A 22,294-nucleotide genomic window follows, 5' to 3' on the forward strand; every position below is an offset into this window, starting at 1 on the left:
CCACTGAGGCTGCACTGTGACTCTCCTCAGAGCAGGCTCAGAGCTAGAGCGTCCCCCCTTCTCTGACTACCCACCCAGTTGCTGACCTAGGTTCCCAGGGGACCCTGGGACACCTACCCAGGGCCAACACAGCCTTGTTGTTCCTCCCCCAAGGGGCATTTTGTCCACCCTCCTTCCCTGTGACCTCCCCGCCCTTACCCTTTTCTCTGTTTTGAAACTCTTCAGGCTCTCCGTGTTTGCCTCACCCCCTTTTCTCCCTCTCTCCCCTCTCCTCCTGAGTCTTGTCAGCCTCCAGGACAACCTGGGACCGCACACCATGTCCCCCACCTGGCTAAACTCTGACTTCCTAGAGACCCTGGGGGTCCCGCCATCCTCTTCCCCTTCCTGGGGCATCCTCACTGGGTGGTGGGACGATGGCGTCAGAGAGCTGGCCCCTGGGGACCTCTGGGTCCCGCTCACATGGGGATATGTGGACCGGCCCGCTGCCCGGCCCCACCTCTGTGAAGGGGCCTCCAGGACGCGTGCCTGCCAAGGGATAAAGCCAGCATCTTCTCGGTCATTCTCACAGCTCCATGCAAACCAGGCCAGCTCCAGCCCTCTGAACATGAAAGCCATCCGCTCTCCAGCAGAGCGGGGGATGGGGCCCCCCTCAGACCCATTAACCCAGATTCTTTACAGAGATTTTTTTTTAACTCAGCGCTGGGCTCCAGCACACAGTCAGGGGTGAGAACCACGATGTGAGGGAACCCTCAAAAATCATGCTGCGCCCTAAGTTTGTGTCTGGCCCTGTCACAAGTAGGAAGTCCTGTCTGTCTGCAGTTCCTGCAGTACAAGGGATTCTGCCCTTCTCTTCCTTGACTGCCACCATAACAGATGTGAGATGAGAAGTGAGGGGGTGGGGAGGTGGCATGATGGAACATACAGAAAGTACCAGGACCAAAGTGACATCACACAGATGCACACCTGCTCAGGAGGCCCCATCGCTGCCCTTACTTAGCCGCCCAGCTGCCTCCCAGACACCAAGATCCCTCTAGGCCTCCTCCTCCTCCTAGATAGAGTCTAGGAGGACCAGAGCACGGGCACCCCCGTTGCAGAGAAAGACATGTGCTACAAGTTCAAGGCCAGTTGGTCCCTCCAGGATGGGAAGGCTTCCTATTTTTGATGTGGAAGGAGAGAATGATTAAGATGTGACTGCATTTGGGTGGAGATGAGCATGTCGGGAGCCATGCCAAAGCCCTGAGAGGTGTCACCTGCTCCAAGCTCAGGGGACTAGGGATCCAGGAGCCAAGACTAATCTTTACTAAGTACACAGTGCAGCCCCAGGAGCTTTAGCCCAAGGACCTGGAAGGTTCCACAGCTATTTGGACTTCCCTGAGGTGCTGCGTCAAGTTCACATCCATTCAGCCTGCCGTGCTCGGTGGCTATGGTCTTGCAGTCTTGTGCAGCCCATGGAATGTTCTTTGGGCTCTTGAATGGCTTGAAGAAGAGTGGGGTGCCATCGGGATGAACTGGCCGTCCCTACATTGTTGTAGCTGAAGGGTCTCTGGACAGGCCTGCCTTGTGTCTATGGGATCCGTCCCATCTCTCTACCTCCTGGGCCCTTCTTTTCCCTTGTCACCATTCCGGCTGCCAGTGACTCTGGGGACAAAGGACAAGGAGAGGATAGGAAAAAGGAAAGTCCTTGTGGCCTCCTTGAAGTGAGGAGCCTTCCTGCTGCTCCACAGAATTCTGGTTCCTTCCCTCCCACCACTGCCCTGCCTGGAGCCCAGGGGATCTGACCAGTGGGAGGGAAGGTGGACCTGTCCCCAGATCCGTCCTCCCACCCAGGCCCAGCCTGTGCTTTGCATGAGGGTGGCAGTGGTGACACCATGATTAGACATTGGCCTGGGTTAAAGTCTAGCATGGCTGGGGGCCCCCCAGCCAGACCTCCCCTGGCTTCCATCTGTGGGTCACTGTGGACACCTCAAACTCATGAGGGCCCGCTCAGCAGCCTGTCTGATCTACAGAACAGACGCCATATCTGACTGTCCCTTTGGAGAAACAAAGCACCCACAGCTGTGCCTTGCTGTCGGGAAGAGCCGAGGAGTGGATGGAGATCACAGCTGCCAGCCCACTCCTCTGTCTTCTGGGCGTGTGGGATTCACTCGTGGGAGGTGAGAAAGGTCACCGTGGAAGTGTGTGTTCACTCCACTGAGCCACGTAGTCTTGTTTTTATTCTTTGTGGGTTGCGTATAGACCATTACCCCACAGCTGTTAACAGTTCGTGGGTGTCATTCCGTATTTACTGTGCCTTATTTTTGCAGAATTCAGCTCATTCTCTGTTGGACACCACTCTGAATACATTTGTCTTCCATTTTTTTTAATAACTGAAGGGACACACAGGGCATCTACTCTAACCAAAATCCCACAGGGAGGCCTTTTGCAGGCTGGAAGTCAGAAACTGGGGGGCCAGCATGGTCCCTTCCTGGCTCGCAACCAGCCGCCTCTCAGCTTATCTTCCTCATATGGCAGAGGGAAAGAGAGAGATGGGGTGGGGGCAGATAATCTGGTACACTCACAAGGACACAAATTCTTTCCTCATGACCTTGTCCAACCTCAGTCACCTCCCAAAGGAATCTGGGGCTATGAGGCCTTAGCACTGCAGGATGCCCCGTGTGCCATCTGCACAAGGAGACACCGTAGTGGTGGTGGTGGTGCTGAGCCATTCAGAGTGGCATGCGTCCTGTTGGGCTGGACTTGAAGAGGAAGGCCTGTGGCTAGGGTGCATGTTGGTCTTGTTCATGGCTGTATCACCAGCACCTGTGGACATGGCCTTCACTAAAGAAGGGACGATGAGGGCCGGGAGTGTGGCCTAGTGGTAGAGTGCTCACCTAGAGGAAGACCGGGCTTTGATTCCTCAGTACCACACACAGAAAAAGGCAGAAGTGGTGCTGTGGCTCAAGTGGTAGGGCGCTAGCTTTGAGAAAAAAAAAAAATGTTCCAGGACAGTGTCCAGGCCCTGAGTTCAAACCCCAGGACTAGCAAAAAGAAAAAAAAAAGAAGGGATGATGAAGGACCTAAGACCTCTGATGGTGTCCTGATGTTCAGTGCTCACTTGCCAGGATGAATGAAGGCTCATGTATTCTACGCTCCATCTGTACAAGGAGAGCCTCCTCTGAGCCACATAAGCCAGGAAAGGAAAACCTCTGTTGCCGGGCTGCATGTAAGGCTGGCCTGTGAGGACTGCTTCCTACTGCCCTGCAGCTATTAGGGTTTGATTTTGCTGGAAGTACACCTTGCCTGCTGCTTTCAACCCCTGCTGGCCATTGCTGCTTCTGGGACTCAGCTTCCACTGGCCTTGGGGTCCTCATGCAGCTCCTGACCAACAGTCCTTGCATCAATGACAGTGGCCTTTTGTCTGCCATATGCATTGCTGGTGACCTCAGTGCAGACTCGCTGGGCCTTGTCATTGCTGGGGTAAGTGATGGAACGACCTGTTACGTGGGGTGCTGTTGCTGTGAGCCTCCATAGCATATGTGAGCATGTCAGCGGGTCTCGAAGCAGTGTCAAATGCTGTTGGTTGATCTTTGATTGGTAGAAGTGACAAGGACAACAACAAAAACCAACTTGTTCCGTCAGCCAAATAAGAGCATTATAAGAGAAGTGGATCCTTTTAATAATGCGGATCTGAAAGTACAGCTTAGTGGTGGCGAATACGCTTTCCGTACACAAAGCCCGGGTTGCAGTCCTAGGACAAGAAAGAAGGTGGGGAAAGAGGGAGGCCAGCCGGGCGCGGTGGCTCACACCTGTAATCCTAACTACTCAGGAGGCTGAGATCTGAGGATCAAGGTTCAAAGCCAGCCCGGGCACAAAAGGACCTGAGACTCTTCTCTCCAATGAACCTCTAGAAAATGGGAAGTGGGGCTTGGCTCAAGGGTAGAGTGGTAGCCTTGAGCTGAAGAGCTCAGGGACAAAGCCTAGGTCAAATTCAAGCTCCATGACCCACAAAAAAAGAAGAAGAACAAGAAGAAGAAGAAGGAGGATGAGGAGGAGGAGGAGGAGGAGGGCTCCACTGAACTCTTAATTCTTGCCAGCTTCAGCTTGTCTCTGCAAGCAGACATGCAGTGTCTTGACAGCATCTCATACTGGCACTCTGTTCTTTTTGCAGAACTCCCTACAAAGTGAGACCTGTGGCCGTGAAACAGCTGTCTGGTAAGGCCTTGCTGTCATTTTTTTTAATGAAAAAAAAATCAGAAGGCAGTCCCCGTGTAGCAGAGTAGGTACATTAGGCCTTTAACCCTGCAGCCTGCTGTGGTTACATAATTTGAAACCCCACATGACCTTGGAGATGCCCATCTGAGCCCTGCCTGACCCTGAGACTGGGGGGTCAGCTGGTCTCCCAGGGCCCAACACTGCCCTGCAAGCAGCTACCACCCCACAGTGTTCTCAGCATGCCTCGCCTGTCAGTCATGTTATTTTGCTAGGATTGCTATTTCCTTTTGGATGGTTACCTTGCTCTTATCCACGTATGATTTACGCATAATGAGCTGCTCCCATTTACATGGATATGTGCTCACCTGTCACCATCACTAAAGTCAGAATACAGAATGTTCACTCTGCCTCAAGGACCTCACTCCTGGGGTCCGTCTGCCCAGCCACTTGCCTTCACCCACTACTGATCAGATCCCCTTTCTAAGAATCCCATGTAAGCAGGCATCATTGGCTCATATCCTGGTTACTTGGGAAGCAAAGGATCAAAGTTTCAAGCCAGCCCCAATCCCCCAAAAAAGAGTACAAGATCCCACCTCAATTGATGGCTGAGTTCAGTGGCTCACACCCGCCATCCTCGCTGCTCAGGAGACAGAGGTGAGGGAACCATGGTTCCGGGCTAGCTGGGGTAGTGTGGTGGGGGAAGTTGATGAGATCCAGCTTGAAGAAAAAGCTGAGCGTTGTGGCACAGGTCTGTCATCCCAATGGTGGTAGGAAACAGAAATAGAGGATCATGGTTCAGGCTGCCTGAGTAAAAAGAACAGAGTAAGTAGAGCTGAGGCATAGCTGAGATGCTAGAGTGCCTGCCTAACAAGCAGAAAACCCTCAGTGACAAAAGGTTATTACAAAGGAAATTACACAATGTATCTCCCCTTTTTTTGATCCGGTGATTCTGATGCTGGCCTGTGTTGCTGCATGCTTCAATAATTAATTCCTTTTTCTTGCACTTTGGTGTGCGCCACCCCATGGTGTGTCTTCCTTGCATATAAGGATGAGTGTTGGGGTTGTTTCTGGTTTGCAGGCTTTTATAATAAGATTGCTGTGCACATTAATGCTACTTGAGCCACAGCACCACCTCCAATTTTCTGGTGGTTAATTGGAGATAAGAGTCTCAAAGACTTTCCTGTCTGGGCTGGAACAAACCGTGATCCTCAGATCTCAGCCTCCAGAGTAGCTGGAATTACAGGTGTGAGGTGCCAGCACCCAGCCAGAAGTTTTCCATTTTAACCCAAATGTGTTGATTTTATTCCTTGATGATTCTGTGCTTTTCATCTCCGGTCTAAGAAGTCTTAGTTTATGCCATAGGTGTGATATTTGCTCCTGTTTTCTTCTGGAACTTTCATGATTTTAGCTTTGAAGACACTTTCTAAAAGGCAGCCAATTACAACTTGTAGCCATTTCAGCTTCATAATTGCATTTGTAATTTTTACACCATTTGCATTGAGCATAATTATAGATGTGGTTGATTTACATCTACTGCCTTTCCTACTCATGTTCTGCTTGTTCCATTGTTATTTTTATTGCTTTTTTCCTTCGCTTTTCCCCACATCTTTTGGACTCTGAGCATTGTCTAATGCTGCTTTTGCTTCTTGTCTTGGTTCCTGAGCTGTGTGTCTTATTCTTTGTGGTGGTTCTTAGTTTCAGCCTGCCTGTGAGAGGCAGTATCCTTTGTGGCGCCTGCAGGGTATGGGTGGACATGCGCTCGGGTGCTTTCTTTGTGCTTTGCATGTATTCTGTCTGTATTTTGAACCCCATGATGCAGTGTTAGGATCTTGGCTGTCAACAGGTCGGTTTTGAGCTTCAGTGCCTGATGTGGTCCTTCTTCTTGAACCCTAGCACTGTGTGGTGCTGGCACTCTAGCTGTAAACGCTTCCTCTGCTTCTGTTTGTCCACCAAAGGTGTTATCTCAGCTCAGGTTTGGAGGGACATCTCTTGCCACAGGCAGTGGGATTTTAGTGTGACAGTGTCTCATTGTCTCTCAGCTGGTGCAGCATCTGCAGAGGGCTGTCATTTGTCTCGATCTTCTTTCTCTGTCTGTTGTGTCTCTTTCCTTCTGGCTGCTAAAGATGTATCACTGTCTTCCAGGAATTTTTAGTGGATGTCCAGCCATCACCCTATGGACAGAGCAGAAAAGATCTCTCAGGATCCAGTAAGAGAAGCGATTGCCTGGCTTAGCCATTAGAGGCAGGGTCTGATCTGGCGGACACTTGGTCAGGGAGAGGCACTTGTAGGTCTAAGAGTGACTGCCCACAGATCTCGCAGAGGAGTTTGGGAAATGAGAGGTGTTGTAAAGCACAGAGGCCTGTGTGAATAGCATTCATAATGTCTTGTGGGGGGACAGGAAGGGGTATTTCTCCTGATTGTGCCAGGAACAGTCCAAAACAAAAGACAACTGCTGCAGGCCGAGATGTACACACTCTAGAAGAGGGATGGAGCTGGACGGGAGCCTGGCTGGGGGTGGGTACCCGCCCTACTGCGGGGAGGGCCCTTCTTGAGAACACCGGCCAGCAGGGCCAGCCTTGGTCAGCCCCCCATGCACGCACATGCTGCAGCATGGGAGGGGCAGGGCTGCAGACGCTGCTACTGGGCAGGACAGGGCAGGGCTGTGCTCTTCAGAGAAAGAAGTCACCAAGGGGAGAGGCCCATGGTGGGCCTGGGGCTGCTCAGTCCCTCAGGACCAGCCTGTGAGACCAACCCTATGTATTCTTCAGCAAGAAGGTGCTGTGGTTTCCCTGGCAAAACACCCTCCACCCCCACCCCCACCCCCGGGTCTGATTCCTACCAGGCTGATCCCCCTTGTGGATGGTCTGGAAATCCCTGGACCTCTGACCTGCAGTGTTCCAGTAGATGCCATCATCCAGGAGACCAGCCAGAAAAGGGCATTTTGATTTCATTTTCCCTTCAGAGCTGATTCTTAGGGATCCACCGCCCCAGCCCTCCAGCTCCCACCTCCTGAGCTGCCTGCCTTCCAGGACTGCGCTCTGCACACAGCCCCTCAATGAGGCCCTGTCTGTAGCCCATCCACCTTGAACCTGCAGGACACATTTACCTCAAGAGAGGAGGTGGAACTCTGTTTCCAGACCAGCCTGAAGCTGTCTGGCCCAGCCCCACAATGTCCTGTAGCAGCAGCCTTTCCCTTGCCTCCCCTCTTAGAGACCCAGGCTCTAGGGAGGCCTCCACTGGTCCCAAGGGACTGTGCCATTCAGAGTATTACAAAGAACATGACTTTTGCCAGGCTCGGTCCTATACATCCCAGTTACTTAGCGGGCTGAGACTGAGGATTGTAGTTCAAAGAAAATTAATAAAACTCTTTATTTCCATTTAACTACTACAAAAAAAAGAGAGAGAGGAAAAAAAAAAAAGGAAGGGAGGGAGGGGCCAGGCGCATGGCCTAGGTGCTGAGTGCTTGCCTAGCGTGTAAAAGCCCTGGGTTCAATTCCCCAGTACCACATACATAGGAAAAGCAGGAAGTGGTGCTGTGGCTCAAGGGGTAGAGCTCTAGCCTTGAAAAAACTCAAGGACAGTGCTCAGGCCCTGGGTTCAAGCCCCAGGACTGGCAAAAGGAAAGAAAGAGAGGGGGGAGGGAGGGAGGGCAAGAGAGGGAAAGAGGGAGAAAGGAAGGACAGACGGACAGACTAGAAGTGGAGCTGTGGCACCAGTGGTAGAACAGGCCAGTCCTGACCCAGGTCCATATCAGTACCAGGAAGCACAAGGACTCTTGGGAGCCAGAAACAAACAGCCCCTGCTTGTTTGCAAGCAGGAAAGAGCTAGAGAAGAACCTCCCTTATTTACCAGCCTCTGTAAATATATAAGGTCCACGTAGGCGAAACCTCTTGCAGAAGACTGCCTATGACAGGGGCACTCAGCTGTAGTCACTGGTACATGCAAAGCTGAGGGAAGAGAATCTCTTGAACCCCAGACTTGAGGCCCGACCTGAACAACATAGTGAGATGTCAGTTCAAAAAGAAAGAGAGAGAGAGAAGGAGGGGGGAAAGAGGAGGAGGAGGAGGAGGAGCAAAATAAAGTCAAGTCAAGGCCAGGCACTGATGGCTCATGCCTATAATCCTAGATACTCAGGTTGAGATCTGAGAATCAAGGTTCAGAGCCAACCCAGAGAGACAACCGGGGCCAGGAGTTTGGCCTAGGGGTAGAGTGCTTGCCTAGCATGCACGAAGACCTGGGTTTGACTCCTTGGTACCACATACATAGAAAAAAGCCAAAATGTAGTGCTGTGGCTAAAGTGGTAGAACTCTAGTCTTGAGAAAATCCAAGAACAGTGCTCAGGCCCTGAGGTCAGTCTCTAGGACTGGCTTCAGTTAGCCAACCAAAAAGAAAAGAAAGGTAGAGATGTTGCTGAAGTAGTAGAGTGCCAGCAGTGAGCCCAAAGTTCAAGCCCTAATACCAACACACACACACACACACACACACACACACACACACACACACACAAATCAAGAAAGCTTATTTTTATTTTCCCCTCATTCTGGATGATAATCCGGTGGCTGGATTATTCTTCCTTTTTATTAGTGAACTTAAGAACATGGGACAAAGTTGCTTGTATACATCCTTTCATGACAATGGTGCTGGTTCCTTTGGCAGTCTTGGAGTCATCGATCAATTTTACTTGAGTACAACAGCTCAGACTCAGGCAGGGGTATTTTCCCAATTCTCACATTCACCACTGCCATCCACAGCCAATAGCTGTGCACCTGCTCCGAGACAGGTGCCTGAGCCACATGGGATCATCACTTAGCACGGCGGCCACAGCCCATGGGAGAGCGCCACAAGAAGGCAACCTGCTCTTGCCCAAGCCACCCCAAGCTTGAGGCGGGCGCCGTGAGCTGGAGCTGTGTGGCAGCCACTATGCTTCTTGATCAGACAGAGGGCCTTTGCTAGGCCTCCAGCCGCCACTGTGCGCCCTGGGTGGCTGTGCTCCTCCGTGTTCTCCTGCTTAGCCTGAGCAGGGCTGGTTCAGTCGGCCTGAGGAGGGGGTGGATTCTGCTTGTCCTCCAGCTTCTGCTTCCCCTAGAGAACGAGCAGAACCACATCCTGCCTTGGTGCCCTTCTGCTCGCCCTGTACCTGGATGGGGAGGCCTCGTGAAGCCCACAGGCCAAGGCACAGCCTGCCTGGTTCCCTTGAGCCTGGCTCACATTCTGTTTCCCAGGTCAGAGGCCAGGGGTGACTCAGAGCCTTCTGGTTTCCAGCACCTTCACTGTTGCAGCTGTTTGCAAGGGAGAACAAAATTGGAATTATAATCCATATCTCTCCCCTTTCTAGGAAGACAAATGAAGTAATTTATGCCAAATGCTTAGCAAAGACTCCCACTTATCAAGTTGACTGTCGTTTCAAATAACCTCCAGGGCATTACTGAATGGCCCAAATCGAAGTCTCAGGGGCATGGCAGGATTTTGATGGAGCAGGAATGCCTCCTGAGGTGTAAGCTAGCCCGAGCACAGCAGGCACTGGGATGCGCCAAAGTCAAGTTCCTGCTTGAAATTTGAGCACAGATGTGTTGTTCGTGAGAAATAATAATGCTTCTTAATAATATTTTCTATATTTAGTGTGATTTCACTGCAAAGCTGTAAGGCTTTTAAGCTCTATAAGCTCAGACTTAGTCATCTCTGGCTTGCGTTATTTTTAACACACTGAGATGCTGGATATAAATGAAGAATAGCCATTTCTGGGGCCAGGGGTTCACGCACCTGAGGGTACTTTGGCCAACAGACCAGCAGCTCTGAGCAGTGCTCAGCGGGCTGCAGGCCAAGACACAGAGAGCACACAGAGCCCCAGGTGTTCAAGCCCCACCTGCAGACTGCGGTACAGTGGAGGATGCTGCCAGCACTCGGTCCAGCAGGTCTGGGCCCCTCCATTCCTAAGAGATGCCTGCACCTGGATGTGTCTAACTGCGGTGACTGCACTGCACAAGTTCCACTGGTGCCTTGTGAGGCTTTTGTGAAAGGACGTGTGCAGGTTGTCTCCCCACACAACACAGGGATGTGTCCATCACCCCAGGAAACTTCCTGTGTGCTTCCTCCACGCAGCCCTCCACACAGCACTCACTCAGCACCTAGCCTCTGGCAGCCCAGCCTCTGTCTGTTCGGGGCTTCGCTCTGGCACAAGCCCCCCAGTATCCTGAGCTGGGCTCAGCTCCGGATTTCAAAGGTTACCATAGTTGCTGGCTACTCCACACAGTAGGCCGTGCACCTGTTCACGAGAGCTGTGGAGGGCCCGGCCATTCCCAGTGTGGGTCCACCTGGCCAGGAGAGCGGGGTCACGTGGCATGCGTGTGCCTTACTTCTTAACAAATGCCAAGTGGTTTCCTGGAGCGTCTGTGCCAGGCCGCCTCCCGCCCGCGATGGTCAGGGGTCCTCGGGCCCCGTCCATCCCAGCACCAGCCGCTCTTGAAACATTCAGGTAGATGTGTGGGATCCATCCTCACTGTAGCTTCAATTTGCATTTCCCAGATGTTGAACCTGGTTTTTTGTTTTTTGTTTGTTTTTTTTTTTTTTCCAGTCCTGGGCTTGAGCTCAGGGCCTGAGCACTGTCCTTGGACTTTCTCAAGGTTAGAGCTCTCCCACTTGAGCCTCAGCACCACTTCCAGCTTTTTCGATGTCTGTGGTACCAAGGAATTGAACCTGGGTCTTTGTGCATGCTAGGCAAGCACTCTACCACTAGGCCAAACTCCGGCCCTGTTGTTGTGTTTTTGTTTTGGTTTGGTTTGGTTTTTTTGTTGTTTGTTTTGTTTTGCCAGTCTGGGTGCATGAACTCAGGGCCTGAGCACTGTCCTTGGATTTTCTCAAGGCTAGAGCTCTACCACTTAAGCCTCAGCATCACTTCCAGCTCTTTCTATGCACGTGGTACCGAGGAATCTAAACCGGGTCTTCGTGCATGCTAGACAAGCACTCTACCACCAGGCCACACTCCCGGCCCTATTTTGTTTTGTTTTGTTCTGTGCCAGTACTGGAGCTGGAACGTAGGGCCTGGGCATTGTCCCTTGCCTTCTCTCCCAGAGCTGCCCTTCTACCACATGAGCAACAGATCCACTTCTGGCTAATAGAGATGAAAGACTTTCCTGCCCAGGTCAGCTTCAAGCCATGGTCCTCAGATCTCAGCCTCCTAAACAGCCAGGATTACAGATGTGAGCCACCAGAGCCCAGCTTTCAACCTAATTCCTTCCTGGCCTTTCAGCTGTACCTTTCGGCATGGCTTTGAGTTGGTTAGTCTAAGGATTACAGTGTTTCATAGATTAAGTGTGTGTGTGTTTACAGCAAAACTGAGTGACAAGCACAGAGTCCTCATGTGTTTCTCTCACACCCAGGCCACCTCTGCCACTCACTGTCAGCCCCCCACCATGAGAGTCACTGAACCCACAATGGCGTATCACCAGCCCAAGTCCACAGTTCACACAGGATTTGCTCTCGGCTCTGTGCATTTCACAGGTTTAAACAAATATCTAGAGTCGCATTTCTGCCTTCAGAGCATCAGACAGCTCTACAAGTCTCCTGGGCGACCCTGGGCGTGGTGACACACACCTGCCCTCCCAGCCAACTCAGAAGGCTGAAGCAGGGGTAGCTCCAGAGCCCAGAGTCGTGGGCCAGCCTGGGCCCTGCCATGGAGCCAGTGTCTGACAGTGGTATTGATCCCTTCAATCCCACCTCTGATGACCTCGCTCCCTGGGGTCACGTGGTTGGAACATCCCAGGGCAACTTTTTCCCATTGGCTGCTTCCACCTCCTACTGTGCATGCCTGCTCTCCTGTGCCCATTCAAGGCTTGTTAGCATTCAATGATACTCATTGGTAGAGCATGTCCCATTCTCTTCATCCACTCACTCACTGAAAGCAGCTCCCTAGTGGCCTAGCTGCAGTAATGATGCTTAAAGCTTCTATAACATCGGTGTGCAGGTCAAAGTTCTTCTACTGCAGCCAAACACCAAACGGCACGTTACTGAGTCCTATGGAAGAGCCAGTCTAGCTTTGCAGAAGCTGAGTGAGACATGGCAGGTGTGTAACTGGCTGGATACTCCTCAGTCTTCCAGCCGTTGCCACCATGCCCTTCCTACCCACACCCTTTTAATTCCCAGAAGACACTGTAATTTTTTGCTTTAAATAGCCAGTTTTTTTTTTAAGAAATTACGAGAAGATTTAAGGATAATGTTTCAGTCATTGCCTGCACATTTCCAATGTCGTTCTTTCTTCCTGCACATTACAGCTTCCATGATCTTGTGCTCCCTTCAGCCTGAAGAATTTCTTCATGCTTTTAACATTTCTCTCTAGCAAGTCTGGCAGGGACCAGTAGTTTCTGATTGTCTTTACCTTGCCCTCCTGTCTTCATTTTGCCTTGATGGAAGGATTATTGTTCAGAGAATAGAATTTTGTGCTTTTCTCTCTCTCTCTCTCTCTCTCTCTCTCTCTCTCTCTCTCTCTCTCTCTCTCTCTCTCTCTCTCTCTCTCTTTCCATAAGAAGTTTAAGGTTTGATTGGTTTTATTTTTCCAGGCCTCTGTTGCTTCTGATATAAAGTCAGCTTTTATTTTGTTATGACTCCCCTTTGTGGGATGGATTGTCTTTCTTCTGGCTGCTTTCTGAAGGCAACTCAGAAGGCCTTTCTCTTTATTTTTGGGTTTCAGAGGCTTGTCTACGACATGTCTGGTCCTGCCTTCCCTTTTACTGAGCCTTCTGAGTTTTCTTGGTCCACAAATTGGCAAATTTTTCAGCCATTATTTTTTGTCTGGCCATTTTGGGCCTGTACCGGGGAAATCCTAGGACCTGAACTCAGGGCCTGTACTTGCCTCCCGTCCATTTTTTTGCTTTTATAATTTCTTGCATAGAGCCTTCCATTATGTCCCAGGTCAGCCTGGACCAAGCAGATGCATACTACCACATCTAGCTTGTAAATTGAGATGGGGTTTCACTGAGTTTTTCCAGGGAAGGCTTGGAATACAATTCTACTCTCTGCCTTGTGAGAAGCTGACATTATAGATATGAGTCACCTGTACTAGGCCATTATTTACTTCTTTACGTGTATTTTATGCACTTCTTCTTCTGAGATTTAAATGTCTGAAGTGTTAGAAAGCTTGCTCTCATTCCTGCTCTGGTTGGTGCGGCTTCTGTTCTTTGTATTTTAGGACATTTTTCTCTTTTTCAGATTGAGTAGCATACATTGATCTGTCCCCCAACTCTCTGACTATTGTGCTGAGGCTCGACTGCTGTAAACACATCCACGAATTTTTTTATTTCAGGTGATTTATTTTTACATTCTGAAATTTTTACTGGAGTGTTACTTGCAGATTTCTCCCCTGAGATTCCACATCTGTTAGCTTTTTACTAACATCTCATGCTAAGGTCCTCGGACCTATTACAGTTGACTTATTGGGATCCTGATGTGTTTATTTCAGTTCCTGGATTCGGTTCTGAGTCACCTAGACTTCCACTAGGTGATTTCCTTGGGCTGTGGTCACATTTCATATTTCTTTGCATGCTTGTGCTTTTATTGTGTATCAACATCATGAAAAACATTGTAGAATCTCTCAACTTTGTCAACTTTGGTGTTACGGGTTAGATCTTCAGAGTTGCCCCTAAGATCGTGTGTTGAGGGCTTAGCCCCTCAGCTAATGGAGCTCTCAGAAAGTGTGAAACCTTGAGGATGCGGGCCTAGAGGACGGAAGTGAGGTCACAGGGGCGTGGCTTGCAGGGGCGTGGGGACCCCAGCCCCTTCTCCCTGTGTCCTGGTCACCATGATGTTAGCAGTTTCCTCTGCCCTGAGGTTCTGCAAGGTTCTGCCTTGCCACAAGCCCAGAGGGGGCCATGGGACCAAACCCGAAGAGCCTCGGAACCAGGAGCTGAAAGAAAGCTTTCTTCTCATACTGATTGCCTTGATGTGCATTTAGCGTGGTGGAGAGCTGGGAGATATTCTGGTTTTACGCCTTGTCACAGTAGGTCTCTAGAGTAACACTCCCAGGTGTTATCTGAGGTGTTTACCCCGCCCTGCTACCCGGACTGGGCTCAGCCTGCACAAGCAAGGAGAAGAAGAGTTTATACAGCGCTTGGATCCCCAAGGCTTACCCCTGGGGGCTCCCCTCTCATTTCCATGTTCTCTGAGCACCTAGCAACTGTCTTGTGACTCTCACTCCCTGACGATTTTGCTCATTGGCAGGTACTCTACCAATTGAGCCATGTTTCCAACTGCTATAGGGTTGTTGGTTTTTTTTTTTCTTTCTTTCTCTCTTTCCCTCCCCCCCTCAGCCCCCTACCCGCAGCTTTCACTCACTGGGCTCCTGTTCATGGGTGTGTGGCTTGGCCATTAAGCTTCCTAGTAGAGGGTATATACCGAGCTTTCATTCTTCTGGGAGGTAGAGCTACTGGCTCTTTCTTAGGATGTCGCCAACATTGTCTGTGCTATTCAAGGCCCACTGATGCAGTAAAGCCTTTGGTTTACAAAAGAGAGGCTGCTTTCCTAGACCTCGCAAGCATCCTGTCTTCCATCCAGCAGTATGTGTGTTTATTGGATCCAAGTTTATCCTGACACAGTTCTTTCTGGAATGAGGTGTGTGCGGATCATTTGACACAGGTCAAAGCTCCAGATCCATGAGGTGAGCAGAAATGGAATCCCTTACTTATCTGCAGGGCATCAGGTCTCTGTGCCACTGTCTAGCAGTGGCTCGGGGTCCCCTCACTGCTGGTCCCAGACTAGGATTCCTTCGAGATCCCTGCAGCATACATGTGACACAGCATTCTAGACAAAAGTTGCCTTTGTTCTCTGTAGGGGGGATGTTATCATTTCCTCTGCTGAGACGGAGTGGGGCTCTGCTGCACGCAGCTCGGTGGCCCTGCCTGACCAGGGCAGGGCGGAATGGGCTCGAGGCTGCCTGTTGCAGTCTGCCTTCTCTGAATGACCTCCTCCACCCCAAGTCCTGAGAACAGCACCCAGGCACAAGGATTGCTCAGGAGAGGGCACAGGGCTGGTGTCTACCACATGGAGAGGGAGAATGCCCACATACTCCCCAGAGCCTGTGCTGTTTGCAGACTCGGCGTTGGGATGAGGAGAGAGACTTTATACCCACACTCTGGATGCAAGTTGTGCAGGGCACAAACTCCTCTTCCCTAAGAATTCTCAACCAAGAGCTACCCTTGAATTGGAATCAACAGGTAGTCACAGGCATACCCTAGAATTTCACGGGAGCTTGAAATGCCTGGTGGTTTTGCTTGACTACAGGGCGTGATTTCTCAGTAGGCCAGGCCAGAGTAAGGGCCCTGTGCCTTTAAGAAACGAGGAGCAGACACAGTTAATCATATAACTTTATTGTATTCTTGGGCTATAAAGGAAATGTTCTCCTCCTCTTTCTGAATGTCTATTTTATGAAGTCCATAAACAGTGTAAATGACTGTTCTGAACCTGCTGGCTGGAGGGTAGCCACAGGGCCTCGAGAGAGTGAGAGAGACAGGAGGTGAGTCGGCCCTTCTTGATTTTCTAGAAGAGGGCTGGTGCCACTGCCCCACCACAGGAAGGAAGCCAGACAGCCCCGATCCCAGGGGTTGAGCCTGGACAAGAATGGAGTCAATGCATCCTCTGCTATTTTGGGGATTTCTTCAGTGCTTATTTACTTGGGGACAAGTAATATGCCTGATTCCCTTAATGAAAGGGAAAAACAAAAAACCAGTTTGCAGTGCTTTGGGAAGCTTGTACAGAGGGGAGAGCATGTTTCTAGAAGGAAAGCTCAGGGTTTACTCTGCCTCTTCAAGTGAAGATTCACATGGATGTAGCTCACAGCTCACTGTGTGGTCTGAGACATAACGTGTGGCACCCACAAACTCTGCAGTTTCTCATGCTGTTGTTCGGGTCAGAGGCCTGCCAGGCAAATGCCAGGGCTGTGGCCCTCGGGTCTCCTTCCTTCTGGGGAGGGGAAGGGCTGGTGGGACAGGAAGACTGGCTTTGCCAGTAGAGGAGGGGATGAGTGTCAGAGCAGCTGGGGTGTGCAGAGGGCTGGGGCCATGGCACAGGTTAAAAAGGCGAGCTGCTGGTTGGCTAACTGGCAAAGACTGGGAGCTGAAGACGAGGCTTTCCTGTCCACCCACCCAGGGAGCTGAGTGTGCTGGGCAGGAACAATTCCTGGAAGAAATGGGCGAGGCGGGGGCAGATTCCTTGAACCAGTTCCTGAAGCCCACAGCAGAGTCAGGAGGTGGCCTTTGCCCTGTCACCCTGCTGGGCAATCCTGGGGCAGGTGCCCAGCCTGCCATACCTGAAGCAGAATCCAGTCCAACACCTTCGAGCTGCCCCCGCCCCAATCCCCCAAGGCTCCCTGTACCCCAGACCCTGGACCTGGTCAAGTGGGCAAGTCCATAGCTGGATGGAAATGGTCTCAGAATGGCTCTCTGGTGCCATGTGAGCCCTGCTGGCCACAGCACTGCCGATGGCACTCATCATGGGGGGGATGCAGACGCTGCCACCGCTCACCAGAGGTGTCCGCCGGTGTATAGCAGTCCATCCACCTGAGGCTGCAGAAGGCAGACGGACAGCGGGCTAGGCCCCTCACCACTGCTGCTGAGCAGAATGGACCGGCCCACTGTAAAGCCTGCTCTGTAAACCCCACGGTCTCCCGCAGAAGGTGGGGGGCTCAGGGTGATATGGCTGCTGTCCATGGGGCGGTGTCCCTGGAAAGTGCCCTGTCCCTCAGCCAGTCAGTGGACTGACTTCCCTCCCCAGCCTTGGACTTCTGCATCTCTCCCCCAGGGGTCCACAGAGACCCCCACGACACAGTCATGTCCCCGACTGCTGGTTGAAAACATCTCCCAGACAAAATCCCTGATATCTGCTGTAATGCTGTGGGCTCAGGACACCGAGCGCTGGTAGGACCTGTGTGACAGGGTGTGCTGTCCCCAGAAGGCTGGCCGTGTGCAATGGGACACTTGTCCCCGAGACGCAGGTTTCAGGCTCCCTGGGATTCAGTGCACTCAGGGAGTTAAGACAAGCACACAGGCTTAGCTCATATGTAGAAACGGAAACAAGTACTGTTAGGAAAGAGCCAGGTGGTGGGCGAGGGGAGGGCAAGTAGGACCCTGGGGAAGACAGGCCTGGTCAACGTATGGAGTGTACCCCTGGGTCCTGGCTCAGGTCCATAATCCCCAGCTCCTCAGAAAGCTGAGATCTGAGATTGCAATTCAGATCAGCCCAGACAGACAAATCTCAGAGTCTCCTATCTCCAATTAACCAGCAAAAAATCTGGATGTAAAGCTGTGGCCCACATGGTAGAGTGCCAGCCTTAAGCAAAACAAATCTAAGGGACATCACCCGGGTCCTGACACACACACACACACACACACACACACACTATGAAATATGCAAATTCAGGTGTGACACTATGAAACCACTAATATGCCCAATTAATATGCACTCATAATGGTAATAAATGAGCCCTTTCAGGGCTTTGCAGGTGGGATCATAGTTGCTCAGCCTGGAGTCAGCAGTATATAGAGCCAGGACCGTCGAGGAGATGGCCTCCCTTAGCTCCCAGTGACAACAAGCAGCAGTCAGGACCCAAGGGGAGAAGGCAGCAGGCCCAGGGTGGCCTGGAGGGTAGCACATCCATCTTTCGCGGCCCATTTTTAAGTTCTGAGATCCGCTGGAAGGAAAGAGCACTGGAGGAAGTCCAGCACTGGAGACATACACATCAGGGCTCAGGGCTCTGTGTGTGCACGTATGGCGGCTGGCTTTTCTCCGGTGAGAGAATGCAGACTTGCACAGTGCGCCGGGTGTGCCGTGAGCGCTCCAGGCTTTGCGTTGGAGTACAGGGTTGGTAATGGAGGTGGGTGGCCGTGAAGGCTTTGGTTCTGGACCCCCTCTACAAATGACGTTGTCATGGTGGCATGTGAGCCGAGGTGTGGCTGCACCACCCATCAGGGTTCCAATATCTGCTCCTGACACTCAGCTTGGCAGAGAGTGACTGGGATGAAGTAGCTTGAGGTGTAATTTCTGCCTGGGCCGGAAGTTAAGTGCAAACACAGGTGGCTCACACCTGTAATCTCACGTACTCGAGCGGCTGGCTGGGAGGGTCTCAGCGTGAGGCCAACGGGGGCAGAAAGGATGGCTGAGACCCCTCCACACTGGGCACAGTGGCACAGGCCTGACAACCTGAGTGCCGTGAGAGGCTCATGGCTCCAGATGGGCCCTGGTAGAAAAAGACTCTCTCCTTGGAGGGAAGCTGGACATGCCTGTAACCCTGGCAACAGCGGGGAGCCTGAAAGCAGATCACGGCTCAAGTTCACACCTGAGCAGGAAGCAATGCCTTATCCTAAAAATAATTAGTGAAAAACAAGGCCAGAGGTTTGGATCAGTGGTAGAGTCCCAGTACAGCAATTGCTAGGTCCTGAGTTCAAACCCCAGTGATGCCCAAGAATCTCTACCTCAAAAGCCCAAAGGAAGACTCTCCATGCAGGCAGGCAGCCTTTTCCCAGCGCCCGACGCTGGCAGCTCCAGGCCTGAAGCCCGAGGACAGCCAGCTAGTAAGGGCCATGTAAGACGCCCACCTCAGCCAGGAGACGCCCACCTCAGCCAGGACCCTGCCAGCTGCTCCTTTCATTTCCTGCAGCTCCTTAGCCCCATGAACCTTAATTTCCCTCGGCACAGGGTTGCAGTTGGGAGGTTGTGTAGTGGTTACGTTCCATTGTTGTAGATGCGTGTGTTGGTACTGGGACTTGAACTGAAAGCTTGGGTGATGTCCTGTCCTTTTCACTCAAAGATAGCATTCTACCACTTGAGCCACAGCTTCTCTTCCGGCTTTGGGCGTCGTCCTCTGATCTCAGCTTCCTGAGTAGCTAGCATTACAGATGTGAGTCCAGGCACGGTTTCTGCTGCTGAGTGGAGAGGACCTTCACATCTGTGTTCAGAGCTTTGTCACAGCCTGCTCTGCAAACATGTCCTCCCAGGCTGCAGCTTGCTTCTCACTCTCCTCATGGGAGCTTTCTCAAAGGAAAGAGTTTGGTTTGTTGAAGTTCAGTTTGCTAATTGCTCCTTTTCTGGTTTGTGGTTTTGGTATTAGATCTAAGAACTCACTGCCTTGCCTAATATCCTGACAATTTCTTTTCCTCTGTGGTGTTTTATCTTATTTTCTCTAAATATTTTGTCACAGCCGTAATTTACTTTGCATAGATTATTTTTTTTTTCTGTTTTGGTGCCCAGCCTGGGGCTTATACTCCAGACCTGTTGCTGTCCATAGCTTTCTCACTCAAGGTGTCACTCTACCACTTGACCCACAGCACCACTTCTGGCTTTTTGGTGCTTAATTGGAGCTAAGAGGAGTCTCACAAATTCCTGCTGAGGGTGACTTCAAACTGTGATCCTCAGTTCTCAGCCTCCTGAGCAGCTAGGATTACAGCCCTGAGATACCAGCTCTCCCTTGGTTTTTTAACTGGCCTGGCTTGCACTGACATTGATGTAAACTGTGAGGTTGGAGTGGGGGACTCTGTCTTCCTGTGAATGTTCAGTTGTTGCAGCACCATTGTTTTAAGAGACTATCTTTCCTTCCTCCATTTGCCTTTTATTTCAGTCAATAAAAGATCAGTGATGCATCCAGCACCAGTAGCTGCTCAGGAGGCCAAAGCCTGGGGTCACAGGTTCAAACTGGGGGCGGGGGGGGAAGCCCATGAGAATTCTTACCTCACTCAATCAGCCAAGAGCTGAGCTGGACGCATCATTCAAGAGATAGAGTGTCGGCCTTAAGCAAAAAGCCAAGTGAGAGTTGAAGGCCCTGCTTTCAAGCCCTAGTACCAGCACTAAAAATAAAATAATAGTAATGGAAGGGGTATGTCTGTGCTCCTTGCTCTATTCTGTTGTTCACATTTCTTCCCTTCAACAACAGCATATAGTCTTTATTACTGTAACTACTTAATAAGTGTTGAAATCAAATAAACTCACTGTCCCATTTCATGCCTCTTTTAAAACCATTCCAGTCCATTTGTCTTGGACCATCTGGTCTACCTGGGGGGGGGGGGAGGGAGCGGTGTCTTGTTAGGAATTTCATAATACTGATTTGTGGGGAATTGGTAATTTTTGCTTTGCTCTGTTGAATTTTAAGATCAATATGGTAGGTCTGGTCTTTATTTAATCATCTTTTATTTCTTTCACTAGTGTTTCGGAGTTTTCAGCATGTAGACTCTTCCTAGTTTTCTTAGTTTTATACTAAGTGTTATATGCTTAATTTCAGTGTCCACATGGCCATTAGTAGTACATTAAAATACAGTTGACTTTTGTATGTCTGTCTGCAGCCTCTGACCTCACTAACCTCCTTTGTTAGTTCTGGGAGGTTTTATTGTGGAGTGTTCTGTATAAACCATGGCGTCATGAGCAGAGGCAGTTTTCTGTCTCCCTTTCTGAACTGCAGGCCTATCACTTCCTTTTCCTGCCCTGTGGCACTGATCGGAATTCCATGTTACATTGAAGGGTGGGGTGATCAGACCTCTTTGCCTTGTAACTCTTAAAGGCAGAAGACATCAGTCTCTCACCATGAAGTTTGGTGTTACTGAGGAGGTTATGTTCAACCTCCTTGAAAAAAAAAATCAATTTTCAATTTAAAAAAAAAAACAGACAGTTTCTCTCCCTTTCTATTTTTCTTGGACATCCTTCATGAATTTGTAGCATGTTTGTCAAATGCTTTTTATGAATTAGTTGATAAGATCATCTCCACAGCCTGTTAATTCAATATATTACACTAAGTGGTTTTCCAACCCTACTATCCCTGGAATCACCCTACTTAATCTTGATTATACTTACATTTTTTGACATCGCTGAATTCTAGGTTTGGAAATTTTGTTAATGATTCTGGGTCTTTGTTCATTCAGATTGTAGACTTGTAAGTTTGTACTTGTCTCTTCATTGTTGTGTAGACCTGGTTTCAGACTAACCATACTGGCTTCATAAAATGAGCTGGAAAGTTCTCTTTTCTGCTTTCTGGGAGAGATGGGTTCGAATCACCTTACCTTCTCAAACATTTGGTAGGCGTCACCAGTGAAGCTGTCTGAACCTGGAGATTTCATTCTGGGAGCTTTTCAGTCACAAACCCCGCTTGCTGTTGAGATCACCCACGTCCTCTGGGATGAACTGTGGTAGAAATACTGAGTTGCCGAGTGTGTTACTGAGGCCCTGGCGTGGCTCCTTGTACATGCCTGGTCATTTCTGTCTTCTCTAGGCATTTGACAGTCTTGCTAGACTTGTTAACTTACTGACTTTTCAAAGAGCCAATTCTTTGTTCTTTTCATTGGTTTTCTACATTGTTTCTTTTTTCCATTTCACTGGTTTCTTCTCCATTATTCCCTTCCCATTCTGCTGCAGTGAGTTTATTTTCACTCCTTTTCCTGTAGTTTTTATTAAAAAGTAGAATCTGATCACTAAATTGAGATGCTGCCTCCCCCTCCCCCAGTCTGATGTAGGCACTTAGTGCTGTAAATTTCCCTGAGAACAGAATCTGTTATCTTTTCATTTTTATCTCCCTGGAGCCTTCCTCTTTGACCCATGAATTATTTAGAAGTATGTGCAGTTTCTGAGTGTTCAGAGATTGTCCTGTTATCTTGATTTCTAGTGTTTATTCTCCTGGGGTCAGAGAACATACTGTATATGCTTTCCGTTCTTCATTGAGGTTTGCTTAATGGCCCAGAATATGGTCTATCCTGGTATATGCCCTATAGGTACTTAGAATTTGTGTGCTTTGCAGCTAAGTGAAGTGGCATACAAATGTGTGCAGAATTGAGAGCATTCGCCAGGTTTACTGAGACATTGCCTTTTCTAAAGATCTCATTACTAGTCTAACCCGAGTCCTCTGGGGAGCATGAACGTTTTCCACGGCCCTCGCCAGCAGTGGCGGCTGGTCTGCCCTCACCAATGGGGCATTTGCTTGCTGTCTGTCTTTCTTTCTTTTCTTTCTTCCTTCAGTCCTGGGACTTAAACTCAGGGCCAGAGCACTGTCTTTGGGCTTTCCTCAAGGCTAGTGCTCTACCACTTGAGCACAATTCTGGCCTTTTCTGTGTATGTGGTTGGTGCCAAGGAATTGAACCTGGGTCTT

At 50.2% G+C, this 22,294-nt stretch overlaps 1 protein-coding gene across 1 annotated transcript in view; it reads left to right on the plus strand.

Moving 5' to 3' along the window:
- The window catches only part of Pde9a (phosphodiesterase 9A), a 67,083-nt gene that overhangs the window by 20,865 nt on the left and 23,924 nt on the right, over positions 1-22,294 (plus strand). Inside the window, exon 4 of the mRNA XM_090349712.1 lies at positions 4,148-4,191. Coding sequence (XP_090205838.1) covers positions 4,148-4,191 — 44 coding nt within the window. The remainder of the gene's footprint in view (positions 1-4,147; positions 4,192-22,294) is intronic.

Source organism: Megascapheus bottae, chromosome 1 (genome assembly GCF_031878675.1).
Source record: "Megascapheus bottae isolate mThoBot1 chromosome 1, mThoBot2.hap1, whole genome shotgun sequence".
NCBI lineage: Eukaryota > Metazoa > Chordata > Mammalia > Rodentia > Geomyidae > Megascapheus > Megascapheus bottae.